The sequence below is a fragment of the Gopherus evgoodei genome, chromosome 8, assembly GCF_007399415.2.
Source record: "Gopherus evgoodei ecotype Sinaloan lineage chromosome 8, rGopEvg1_v1.p, whole genome shotgun sequence".
NCBI lineage: Eukaryota > Metazoa > Chordata > Testudines > Testudinidae > Gopherus > Gopherus evgoodei.
Genome location: NC_044329.1, coordinates 58,792,136 through 58,805,424, shown reverse-complemented (window position 1 = coordinate 58,805,424; position 13,289 = coordinate 58,792,136). Strand labels below are relative to the sequence as shown.

Below are 13,289 nucleotides of genomic sequence, written 5' to 3'. Positions count from 1 at the left end.
GGGGTGGGGAGAGAATTCAAATAAATAAGTTCCCTTCTAAAATCTTTTGGCAGCCCTATGCAAATCCCGATCACCTCTTCTATGCAGTGGGGGTAAATGGGAATTATTCCATCCCTAGGGCTGCAATAACACTCATGCTGCCCCAGCAGTTTATGGAGAGATAGGAAGGGACCAGGGTCTTTATGTGGTTTGTTTTGTTTTGTTTTGTTCTGTTTTGTTTTGTTTTTGTCTGGCAGGGAGACACTGGGCAGTCTCTGGGGGAGGTGCTCCCCCAGAAAATCTGATTACAAGGTCAGGGCAGATGTCTGACGCCATCAAACTGATCTTCTCTCTCTGGCTGACAGCTAATATTTTAAGTTATGAGCCTGTAGTTCCATCTTCATGTTCTACAGCATTTCTGGGAGGCCACTGAGCTGAAAGTCTGTTCCTTGCAGTAGGACACTGGAGGAGCAGTGTGCATGCTCACTTCTTTTTCCCTGTTAATTACCTTCAACACCATCTGCCATGTAGGGGAAGGGAAGTGGGAGGATTTGAGCAGATATATGACTATTGTGGGCTTATCTTCACTAGACTTTTGTATCTCATATTAATTGATTGCCACCTAACAAGGGGTGCTTAAAACATTTGTCAAGCTTACTGTGGATACTTCTCTCCTGTTTGTTCCAGGTAACAAATCTTTGCTGTTTATCGATTGGATAAATAAAGACGAAACAAACATATCTCCTCATTAGTCTTTTTTACTTAGTATGTTTAATCAATTAACATGAGGTATAAAACTCTAGTGTAGACATAACCCAGTGTGGCTGTCTCAGATTTCTTTTCCTCACCTCCACCCGCAAATAAAAACAAAGTCCTCTCTGATTTGCTTGGGAGCACAAGTGGGCTGCATGCTTTCTGTGTCTTGCACCACAGAATTACCAGTCTGAAATGGTCAACAGTCTCAAACCAGAATTGTTCTTTCTATAGTTAAAAGGAATAAGAAGAAATAGATTTGGAGCTGTTTAGGGCACCAATACATTTCAGAATTCTAAATTGTACTGCCATGTATTCATTTGTCACATGGGATGATTTAGGAATAACCAGTATCTTTTCTGTGAGAACGTATGGCAGAAATAATGTGTGAAACATAACAGATGCAAGAAATTATAGTGGATAAGCTGTCCGTGTTAAATGAATTTTAGCATGTTATATTTGTATGTCTGTGAATGTGAATCATCTGACCATTAAAATTCATGACTTTTTAATATATTCAAAAGCACTCGTGTACATTGCAGGGTATGTCTCTCTATTTCTTTTCAGATCCACAAATCTAATTGTCTTTTTACCATTTGTGGACAATTGGCAATATATCCAGGACATGGTATTTATTTGTAGATAAAGCATGAAATAAAAAACTTTTATCACATTTAATATTCTGGAGAATGGAGTCCTCTCATTTTCTCCACTGAACAGGGATAGGGAAGGCAGTAGTGGAGCAAACTTTCCCTGCAGTCACTCTGCTAGTGTACCTCCATGTACTCAGCTCTAGGAGTGGAGAGTAATATAGTTCACATACCTCTCTGCTGGTAAGCCAACAAGGTTGTCTATTAAGACCATTTGAGATGGTGGTTTTCATGATGCAGATGCGTTCCTAAGAACTTGACGGAGGCCTCTAGACTCCCTTCACATAAACCACCAAATAGCCATCCAGTGGTAATGACTAAGGCTAAGATTATCTCATGGAGGTCATGGAAGTCGCTGAATCTGTGACTTCCATGACATTCTCCTTTTCAGCCCTGGAGTGATGGGGCTGGAGCTGTCACAGCTGATGGGGGCCCTGGAGGTCTGAGCTGCCATGGGTGGCGGGTGCCCCTGCAGCTGCCAGCCGCAGTGGGGGGACCCCAGAGCTCTGAGCTGCCACAGGCTCCCAGCTATTTCTGATGCCAGAGGAACCCCAGAGCTCCTAGCCACCGTGGAGGCAGGTGCTGTACCCTCTCTCTTCCTGCAGCCCCATTTTGTCACAGTTACTTTTAGTAAAAGTCAGGGACAGGTCATGGACCTCCATGAATTTTTTTGTTTGTTGCCTGTGACCTGTCTGTGATTTTTACTAAAAATAACCATGATAAAATCTTAATCTTAGTAATGACTCAGTTGCTACCTAGCTGCATGGGCGGCAGGTTTGTAGAAATTTTGGTGGCACCCAGAATCTGCCCCTGCCCAAACTCTGCCCCCACCAAACTCTGCCCCCCACCTGCCCAAGGATCTGGGAGTGAGTTTGGGTGGGGGAGGAGGTCTGGGGTGCAGGAGGGATGCAGAGTGCACGTGCTGGGAGTTTGGGGATGGGAGGGGGTGTGGAGGGAGGGAGGGGGTGCAGGCTCTGGGAGGGAGTTTGGGGGAGGGAGGGGGTGCAGGGGTGGGGCTGGATTTGGGATGGGGCTGGGGATGAGGGGTTTGGGGTGTGAGAGGGGCTCAGGGGGAGGGTAGGGGTGTAGGAGGTGAGGGCTCTGTTTGGGGCTGGGGATGAGAAGTTTGGGGTATGGGAGGGGGCTCAGGGCTATGGCAGAGGGTTGGGGTGTGGGGTGAGGGCTGTGTCAGTGGGGCTTGGGATGAGTTCATGATGCAGGAGGGGGCTCAGGGTTGGAGCAGACGGTTAGGGTGCAGGGGGATGAGGGCTCTGTCTGGGGCTGGGAATGAGGGGTGTGGGAGGGGCTCAGGGAGAGAGTAGGAGTGTGGGGTGTGAGGGCTCTGGCTGGGGCTGGAGATGATGGGTTTGGGGTGCTGGAGGGGCTCAAGGCTAGGGTAGAGGGTTAGGGTGCAGGGAGATGAGGGCTCTGGCTAGAACTGGAGATAAGGTGTTTGGAGTGTTGGGCTCAGAGCTAGGGTAGAGGATTGAGGGTGCAGTGGGGGGGTGAAAGTTCTGGCTGGGGGTATGGGCTCTGGGGTGCAGGCAGGCTGCTTCGAGACAGGGGCCAGAGAGGAGGACGATATGGCGTTTATATGGGGGGGACTAGGACCTTGCGGCAGCAGTTGCTGCACAGAGGCAGCATGGAGCTGCACGGAAGAGGCCAGGATTGCTCCCTCTGGGGCCCATGCATGGGGCCAGCAAGGGGGGGCCAGGGGACATTCGGGTGGTGTGGGGGGGCGGCAGGTGGGGCCAGTGGAGAGACCGGGTCCCAAACATTGGTGGAGCTGGGCCCCTGGGCTCTGAATATTGCTGGTGCCCAGGCACCACATGGGTATATAACTCGCCGCCCATGCCTGGCTGAGCTGTATATGAACCACTGAGCTACAGGTGCTATATCCCAGTAACAAATGCCGGAGTATCCCAATACCCTGATGAGGATGAATTTGCCTCAGAGGACAGGCATAGACTCAGTCGCTTCCTCACTTTCTGCATTATTTAGAATATAAGAATTATTTATTTAGAGTGCTTAAGGTGATGCAATATAAACATTAGTGGTAAATGTGAAAAATACTGTAAACATATGTAGCTCATTTAGACCTGGAGAGCTGTCGTCATGAAAAGATCTCTCACATAGGAGCTGGCAGGTTCTTTTCTGAACTGAGGAACCCTTGAGGACCCCAGACTGCCACATTTTTATACTTTTATTCCTTCTTTGTGTCTCTGCACAGGAGTTGCAGAAATATGAACAGTACATCTTTGCTGATTACACCAGAGTGATACAAGTAGAGAATGTCTATGAAGAGATTTTATTTCAGACATTGCTTGATGAAACCCTAAAAGGTAGGAATGCTTCTGAGGTGATAGTAACAATGTTTAGAATGGGGTCTGTGAGGTCTTATTTCAGAGCTAGTGATAGATCGGAGCTGCCTTATTCAGCTCCAGGTCCCAATTTTCGCAGAGGTTGGAAGTGTTAAGAGTCTAAGAGTTTTGATTCACCCCACTAAAGAGATGAGGCAAGCCAGGAAGTTTGGATTCAGATCTGAACTTCCCCAAAGCTTGGGATATTCAAATCCATAGTGTGGTTCAAGCCTTTTTCTAATGCAAATCATGTTGCCTCCAAGATACCTTGGTTCCAATGGTCCAAGAAGCAAAGCCACTCTCAAAGCCCTGAACTTTCAAATAATTGATTACATCTAATGACATTCAGACTGAATTTCTCAGAATGAAGTATGTTGCCAAAATATAAATGCCAATAGGTCACTGGTACTAAGAACAGCAGTCTCCAAAGATTTATCTATGTGGGCATCGGACAACGAGAAAGTTCTCAGTCAATATGTATAGGTGATAATAGAGAAGTTGCTGTATTCCACAAGTTCTAAATGGTTTTCTGGTTGGACTTAAGAACATAAGAACAGCCGGACCAGGTCAGACCAAAGGTCCGTCTAGCCCAGTATCTGTCTACCGACAGTGGCCAATGCCAGGTGCCCCAGAGGGAGTGAACCTAACAGGCAATGATCAAGTAATCTCTCTCCTGCCATCCATCTCCATCCTCTGACAAACGGAGGCTAGGGACACCATTCCTCACCCATCCTGGCTAATAGCCATTTATGGACTTCACCACCATGAATTTATCCAGTTCTATTTTAAACACTGTTATAGTCCTAGCCTTCACAATCTCGTCAGGTAAGGAGTATAGAGTACTTCTAGCCCAAAATTTAGGTTTTGCGATTTAAAATAATGAATAGAAATATTTATGATATTCAATTAAAATAGCTCTCTAGTTCTAGATTTAAATATCCTCCTATAGTGTTGTGAACCCAAACAGAAGCAATCTGTTAGTGCATGAGAAATGGGAAGTGTAACTTACTATTAACGTTCCATTGTCCAAGCTGAGTGAAATGAAAAAAAGCACAGATAATTAAAATTAGGCCTTGTTAATAATCCATGATATTAGAAACATAGTAAAGGAGTATTTTTATTTTGAGTGTTCTTAAAATGTCAGTTTTTTTAGATCCGTTTGATCTTTTTGTCCTACTTAGTAATAAAAGAAGCTGCCATTCTGAAGAAACACAACCTTTTTGAGGACAACGTAAACTTGCCTTATGAAAGTGTGTCCAGTTTAACTGACTTGAAGACCCCTTCAGGATCAGCACAAGCCAGTCCTGCTAAGCTACTGTCCACCACTTTAACAGAAACATCAGATACTGAAACTCAAAGTAATGAACTTCTTGTTGTGTCAGAAAAAATGATCCAGGAGAAGTGTCATGATGCTGCAAAGCCATCAGACAATGAAGAAGCAGTTTATGTCAATGTGTCTAGCAATCCTGCAATTAGTAGAGAAAAGGTGATCATTACAGACATCACTGACAAACCGGTATCTCATCCTTTTACTCCTAATGAAGAAAAGGATGTGGAGGAAATGATAACTTCCCAGAATGAAAATGCAGTGGAGACAGAGTTTGGAGGAAACATTGAAAAAGAAAATAAGGTACAAGAAGAGGAGAGAAGTCTTACAGTCCCTGGTACTGTGAATGAGATCAGAAGCTTGCTGATGGTGACAATTGAATTACCAGCAGTTGCTCCATCTGAGAACAAAAAGGAAGTGGCAAATGAATATGAAATTTCGAAGTCGCAAGAACATGGTGAAGAGAGTGATGAAAACAGCAAAACTAATGCAGAAACCGGTAAAACAGACCAGGTAGTGAATAAAGAAGTAGAACATTCTGAGCTCAAGGTGGAGCAGCCACTTCCTACCAGTTTTGGTACAGGCGATATGAATTTAATGATCTTTTCAGAGGCAGGCAACCATGCGACTCAAGCAGAATGTTTGGAGGTCTCTGAAAAACTGGATGTGTCTCAAGAGTCAAAGGCAGAAATGGAGACTAACCAAAGTGTTTGGTATACTGGTCTGGAAAGCTGCAAAGGTCTTCATGACAAATTGCAACCAGAGGCACACACAGAAAGCATAGTTGGAGACAGAAGATCTGATCTGGAGGAAGCAGGTGAAGATCACATTCATGCTGTCCCAATGGAAACAGAGGCTGAGAGCTTTCCTGGGTGTTCTGCTGAAAGTCCTGATGCAACACAAGTACCCATTCTGAGAATTGAAAACTTAAGAATAGAAACAACTGATGATTTTCAGGTTTCACTAGTGCTAGAGGAAGATGAGCTTAGCACGGCAGAGGTTACAGTGGATATTAAATCTGAAAGCTTTACTGTTACTGCAAGTGATGAGTGTCAGCCAGCAGGTGCACCTTCTCTATGTGCTGAAATCACAAGCTCAGCAGGAAGTGAAACTGTCACACAAGAAAACAGAGAGGAGAGTTGTACAGAGCAGCACTCTGAAGAGTAAAAAGTGTTCTTCAGAAATATACAGCCCAATCCTGCAGCCATTACTCTCTCCAGCAGTTCTCTTGAATTCAGGAATATTCACGAGTAAAGACAGCAGGAATGGGCCTAAATGCAGTGTTGCCAATTCTTGCAGTTTTATCACAAGTTTTGCAGTACTTGGAGGGTTTTGTTACAGGCCCAGTTGCTGGAATCAGGTTATTACCTGCAAATTTCAGCTTTTATTAAAAAAAAAAAAAAAAAAAAAAAGAGGTTAATTTCTAGTCCTTGTGGAGAAAAGCTTGAAAGCATGACTCCCTAAATGCTTGAACACCTCAAGGCAAATAAAAAGAACCAAAAATTTATTTTTAAATCTCACAAATTTTAAGATAACTTTATGTTTTTGGGGGGGCCTACTCATGTTTCTAATGGTTGGGATTGGCAATATTACAACAGCTCTTAGCTGAAATTAGTCAATCAAAATGTTATTAAATGAATTCATTTAGGATCTGCATTCAGTGTGTTAGAAGGAAAACGTTTAAATCTCTCAAGTAATTAAACAGGAAACAAATAATTAGTAGGTTGTTCAGCAGCCAAATTGCATGTAAACTTTGAATTTTCCAATCCGACTGATTACTTAAGTATTTTAAAGTTTTGACATAGATTAAGACAATGAAATGTTCTGATTTTTTTTGCTATATTTAAAACTGGGAAAACACTGGGAGCAGGTTTCTCAATCCCACTCTGCACTTCTGGGTTACACAGTCTTTCAGAGCACTTTACAGCTATTTTCTTTCTTTTCTTTTTTTGAATCTAATGAGAATATTTACAATAAAACCAGCTAGCACCCTTATGCAGCACCTACCTACTGCACTTCCTAGTATACAGTACATTCACCCACAATCCAAAATTCTAAGTTCTGAACTGCAGTACTGCCATACGCATAAGACTGTATCACCAAATCTCAAAAGCATGGGAAATCAGAATGAAGTATGAAAAGTCCCATATACCATAATCATACTATTTACTCTCCAATTTCTTGATGCAATGGAAGGGAAAGTAGCTAAGGAATAGCCAGTTGTGCTTAGGTTTTGGGAGACAAACTGGTCATATTTTCAAAAGCAGCTTCAAAAATTGGCAATGCACAGAAAATCATAGAAGTGAAAAATGAAGTTTTAGTAAATTGAGCATTAAAATTGTATCTGCAATTTTAGAGGTTGGTTTGAGATACCTTTAAAAGTTTGTCCCAGGGAATAAGTACAATTTAGTGTGAGTAAAGGTTTCAGAATTGGACCCATAAAGAATAATACTGGAAAGTAATGTCCTTTTCAAGAGATAATAAAGATCTGACAGCATAACCTCAGTCTTGTTGGCATTTAACTGTAGGAAATTTTGTAAGGTCCATAGCATGAGACAATCAAACTGTTATACAATACTAACAGGGAAGTGACACTATCTGAACAGACAAACATCTGTTTGGAAATGCCGTGATATTGGTTAACTTGATCAAGTGGAAGGTTGCTGTTGTGAAATAAATGCTACTACAAGGTGTATTCATATATCATAATTATAGGAATAAAATAAAATACAAGAATTTTGGTGGGGAGGACTGATCATGAATATTTGTTTGATGCAGAAATGTTCATACTAAAGTCTCACACAACCAACTGTCAACTAACTGTCTTATAGATCATTCCTGATATATATATTTTTTAATTGATAGTGAACATTAAGGAGTGATTTCAACTGTGCTTGACAGTTAATCACTTCATGTCTCTTGTAACCATTTCTTTGGTGGAAGGACATATTTTCAGTATGGAATTCTATGTGATAGAAGAATAGCAGGATAGTAGCAATTATCTCCTACATACAAGACTGCATTTTACAACTAAAGCTATTTAGAAATGAAATTCTTTTGATGTATTTTCTGTATCGGGGTAGGCAACCTATGGCACGTGTGGGGGCTCTGCATTTTAATTTAATTTTAAATTAAGCTTCTTAAACATTTTATAAACCTTATTTACTTTACATACAACAATAGTTTAATTATATATTGTGGACTTATAGAAAGAGACCTTCTAAAACCATTAAAATGTATTACTGGCACGCGAAGTCTTAAATTAGAGTGAATAAATGAATACTCGGCATACCACTTATGAAAGGTTGCCGATCCTTGTTCTATATGTACAGAACAAAAGAGAATTTAACATAAATGTTCTCCTCTAAAGTAATATTGAATCATTCACATTACAGTGAATGATTAAAGTAATATTTAATCATTCACATTAGATTTGGGGCAATACTTTTCTGTACACATTTGGTAATTCAGTTTTGACCCTACAAATGTTTAGTGTGGTTGGCTTTTTTGTAAGTAGAATAGGGAGAACTGAGAAGACTCATCTCGTATATTATCTTTTGTTCTACAGTTTTGAATTCAAGTTATTCATATCAGTAGGTGTTTGTTCTGTGTTTTTATTTACATTTTTCTTGGTTTCCTATGTACTAAGATTAAGGATAAACAGTTGCATACCTCAACTCAACATAGTCTTGGAACATTAAATGTATTTGCTTTATTCTGAATGGAGCAGCACAAAGCAGACTATGATGTCAAGGATCTGTCCCCTGGTATTTCCATCATTGGAAGGTTGCTTTGGACCTTTAATCAACAGAAATAGTTTATTGATTAATCATAATTTTTTTTTTGCAATTTTCTTAGCATTTCCAGAAACATTATCCAGATTGAATTTTCTTAAAGTATGGCTAATAAGACTTATTCCTTTACCTCATAAATTGGGGGTGTAAGAATTAATTGGTTAAGAGTTCTAAAGTGCATTGAAGAGGGAAAGAGCTATATATGTATTAAGTATTGTTGTTATTATTATTCTATTTCTATTGGCTACCAGCTTGAGTAGACAAAACAAGAAACACATTATAACTTGCTTATAACTTTGTAAAGTGCTTATAACTAAATAAAATATGGTCATCCCTTTCATTGCTGGATGTCAGAGGTGGGTTTTTTAAGTGAATTTGATACTTGTGGGAAATACCAGATGGAGTTTACTTCAGATCTCATTCATGCTGGTCCATATTTTTATCAGAGGGGTCACTAGAGAACAATCTCAGATTAGTGCCAGCTGTAGATTTAAGCTCTGATGCTCCTGGGTGATGCTGTCTCTAGAATAGATGTTGTCTGTTTAACTGTTAGGCTTAAAAAACAGTTTCTTAAAGTGCTGAAATTCTGAATTCACTTCCATTTGTCATAAACCCAGGCCGTGAGTCCATGTACTTGAACTCTGGACACTGGTGAGAATAAGAGAGAAAAATGTCCATTGTAGCACTGTGGCTTTACTGTTTAAATTACAATAGAAAAGCTGGGACCAATATCAGTTCTGGGAGACAGCCTTTCTTCTCCAGGCTGTTTACAACCATTCAAATAATTCTTTTTAAATCCACTGTTAAATGCAACAAGCTAATGTCCCATAGAAAAATATTTTTGTTTACATTTTTTTTAAATTAGAGTTGGAATTGTTTCTAACTAAAATGTTTTAAGTCATATTTTCAGTTCCTTTACCCTATTTTTTGCTCTTCAGGGCATTTGAAGTAACGAGGTTTTGATTTAAAGTCACAAATCAGGTGACATTATAAGTATTTCCATAGTTTTGTGTTCGTACAGTGCCTAATACAATAGAGTCCTGATCTAGGACTAGAGCTTCAAGGTGCTACAGTAATACAAATAATAGACAAGCCAGGATGTCACCAACATGGAGGGACTGGGAATTTGGGTAGGGAATAAGCAGCAACTGGTACTCCAGATGCCATCACGCAGACTCCCACATGAACTTGTAAAGTGGAAACCAACTAATGTGAGGAAATGAGGACACCGTTGAGAAAGCTAGGAGGGAGGGCAGAAGAATCAATCTCAACTCCATAGAACCAAATGGAAGCAGCAGTAAATGACAGAAAGGAATGGAAAAGACTGGTTTCTGTCCTATGCGTCAACATTTGTACAGGAAGGATGTTGTTTTAAAAAGCAACAAAATCTGAAGAGTTCCTGAAGAAGACAATCTTCCACTCATGCATGTCAATACAATACAGCCATACAGAATGTGCAATATAGTCAGAATTGATTTAAATGGAGTATGTTTAAATGTTTTATGGAGCACTTCCTTTTTGCATTCTAAGCAAGTGTAATAATTGCACACATTGTCTTCTTGGCGACTTAATTTTTATTTTAAAGATGTGATTGCTACACTATTTCAAGATGAACTGACCAGATGCTCACTTGTGCTCTCACCTTTCTCTGTCTCTCCTGGCTGGCAAATTCAACATCAATTGAAATGTTAAAGAAGAAACTAAACTCTTTTTTGAATCAATATTGTTCTCCAATGTAACTTTGTCAAAGCAGCCATACTTCCCTCATGCCCCACAGATTTAATGTATAATGCCACGTATACACTCAACAGCTTGCCACCCACAGCCACTTCCTGTTCCTCTGGTATGGCAGAGTTGACCCTACCCACATAGCAAAAAAATTATAGTAAATTTATATATAACGCTTGCCAAATGCCTAAACAATGAAAGTAGCCCGAATAACTTAGCCATACTTTCTTTCAGACTGCCCAATTTAGGCCTGTACTGTAATTTGCCAGGAGCCATAAAGCTGCCAATTTTTAGGTATTGTCCTCTGGGGCAGGTTCTCAGCATTGTAGTGTTGTGATGCTGTTCTGCTTCATCACCCCGTCTTCCCCCTCAAAAGAGATTTCTAGGTTTATTTTAATATAGGCTGCAAGGTGAGAAATACCTTTGTCAAAATTGACTGTCAGTCAAAAGAAAAGAGGCAGCTATGGCCCTCCAGGACTATAATGCATCTAATTGACGTAACATTACAATTATAATTGTGCTGTAGATTACTGGCTAGTATTTGTTGGCTACATACCTCTACTGGATACAATCAGAAGTGCTTAATTTGGTGTCATGGGCTCTATACTGTTGACACCAAAAAGAGATTCCTCTTCAGCCAGTGATTAATGTAGACTGCAACAGTCTTAACACCAACCAAGATGGTAGAGGGAGCACTACTCAACCAAGCTGGAGAGAGGGGAGATATCTTTGCCTCTAGCTTCTCATTACATCAACCCCCTGCCTTTAGCTGTAGTAGCAGTGGCCTGTGCTTTGGTAGTGGGAGCATCTGGGTTTCATCTCTGTTGTCACAAAAATCTGAATGGCTGGGGATGACCATACATCCCTTATTTCAAAGGACCATCTCTTATTTCATTGATTTGTTGTATGAGTAAAGGAAGGCGTTGCAGAGCAGTACTTAAAGAATGAAATTGTTGATTAAATCTTGTTTTCAGCATAGAAATCAACCTGAAGAAACCTAGTCCTTTTAACAAAAGGTTCTCCTTTTGTGTTCTAAGACTGCATTGAATTGCACATCTAAAATGAAAATCAAGGATGTGGCTTTGTGTTTGAGACTTTGCCTGTTAAAACATTCAGAAGATTTTTTACCTAGCCCTCTGTTTTTGCACTTTTAAAAACTATTCTTATATGCACTTGTAACACAAGTAAGGAAATGCTGGGAACACTTTAGAAAATTTCTGGAAAAGTAAAGGTTCAATGGCTAAGTAAACAGAAAATGCTTGCCATAAATGGACACCAGTATGCTTTATTGCAAGGAAGGTACTGTGTGTAGGGGAAAAGGTGGAGCTTTGAAACATGGTATCCAGCTCCTCTTCCTCCCAATTTCTTAACACTGATGGAAAGCATATGTTCAGTCCTACCTCAAATGCAGCAGTAGAAAGAATATTTTCCTTGTTTAAACAGACTTGGGTTGCAGAAACCTACTACATTTTTTTAAGGCTGCACTTCAAATTAAGTAAATATCCATTGTGCATGTAAAGAGTTTTATAAATTGGTTTAAAATGTATTGAAATGTATCAAAACTGGTCATTAGTACCATTTTAAACATTAAATTGAAGTTTATGATAATTCCATTGTATACTTCAGGACAGTAGAAACGTACGCTTGAGAGAGAAATACATGATATACTAAGGGAGAAATGGAGTTTCACTAAAACATCCCTTAAAGCATTGTCCTGTATTTTTCATGTGATTTTCCATTATTTCCAGTCATCAGAGGTGGTCGCCCTAGAATCTGAGGCACTGATGTGATTTGCTCAAGATCACATTCAATGCTAATACTGGGCAGCATCTGCACAGGCTTCAAGAAAATATAGGACAACTGTGTAAGACACTCTTCACTGTTTTATTCATGGCAAAATCATTTCCCAGTAGGGCTAGTCTCAAGCTTTAAAAAAGTCAGGCCTCAAAAATCATATTTTTTTTGCTGGGGGGTTGGGAGAAACTTGGGTGGAAGGCCTATATTTGCCTTTTAATTTCTGAGTCTTTGGAGCTACATGCAGATGCTGGTTTCAAGCTTGTGCTGAATGCTGCAAACTTTTTTGTTTAAATGAAAGCTGTGGTTCTCACATAACACAAGTCCAGCATCTGGGGCTTTTAGAAAACCGCCAAATAGCATGACACTGCTGCCAATATTGCGATAGTGGGAAATCCCCCTTCGCTTAGGCAGTAAATGCTCCTGTGTGGGGTGAATGCTGAGAAATAAGACATTTGCCTCACACTGAGTTCTTACATGCAGCAGGATGAGTGGGGCTCTAGAGCCAGCAAGAAGCGCTCCCAAGCCCCTGCATTGGCTTGTAGGACTATAGCCCCCTCATTGTCTATAAATAAGGCCCTTTATATAACGTCCTTTCAGGGCAACTCACAAACTGTCGGTCCCAGGGTACAGAGGAACCTTGCGGTTCGGACTCATCCAGACTACAGCTCCCAGAAGGCTGTGCTCCCTCCAGAATTTAGCGACTAGCTGGGGTGGAGCGTTGCATGCTGGAACTTGCAGTCCCCGCGCGCCATCTCCCGAGCCAATAGCCGACCCCTCCTTTTGTCCACGTCTCACTCCACTAAAGTCTTTCACCGGAATCACGTGCCACAAACGGACCCCCCCCCCAACCCCTTTGGCTCCGATTGGTCCACAGCGACGCCATGTGACGGGCTGAACCCGG

The 13,289-nt window shown here is 40.9% G+C and overlaps 1 protein-coding gene across 1 annotated transcript in view; it reads left to right on the top strand.

The window, feature by feature from the left end:
• NIBAN1 (niban apoptosis regulator 1) overlaps positions 1–6,727 on the top strand; it is a 117,074-nt gene extending 110,347 nt beyond the window's left edge. The window contains 2 exon segments of the mRNA XM_030574166.1: positions 3,613–3,724; positions 4,924–6,727. Of these exon segments, the coding sequence (XP_030430026.1) occupies positions 3,613–3,724; positions 4,924–6,236 (1,425 nt within the window). The 3' untranslated portion in view covers positions 6,237–6,727.
• Positions 6,728–13,289: the final 6,562 nt, after the last annotated feature.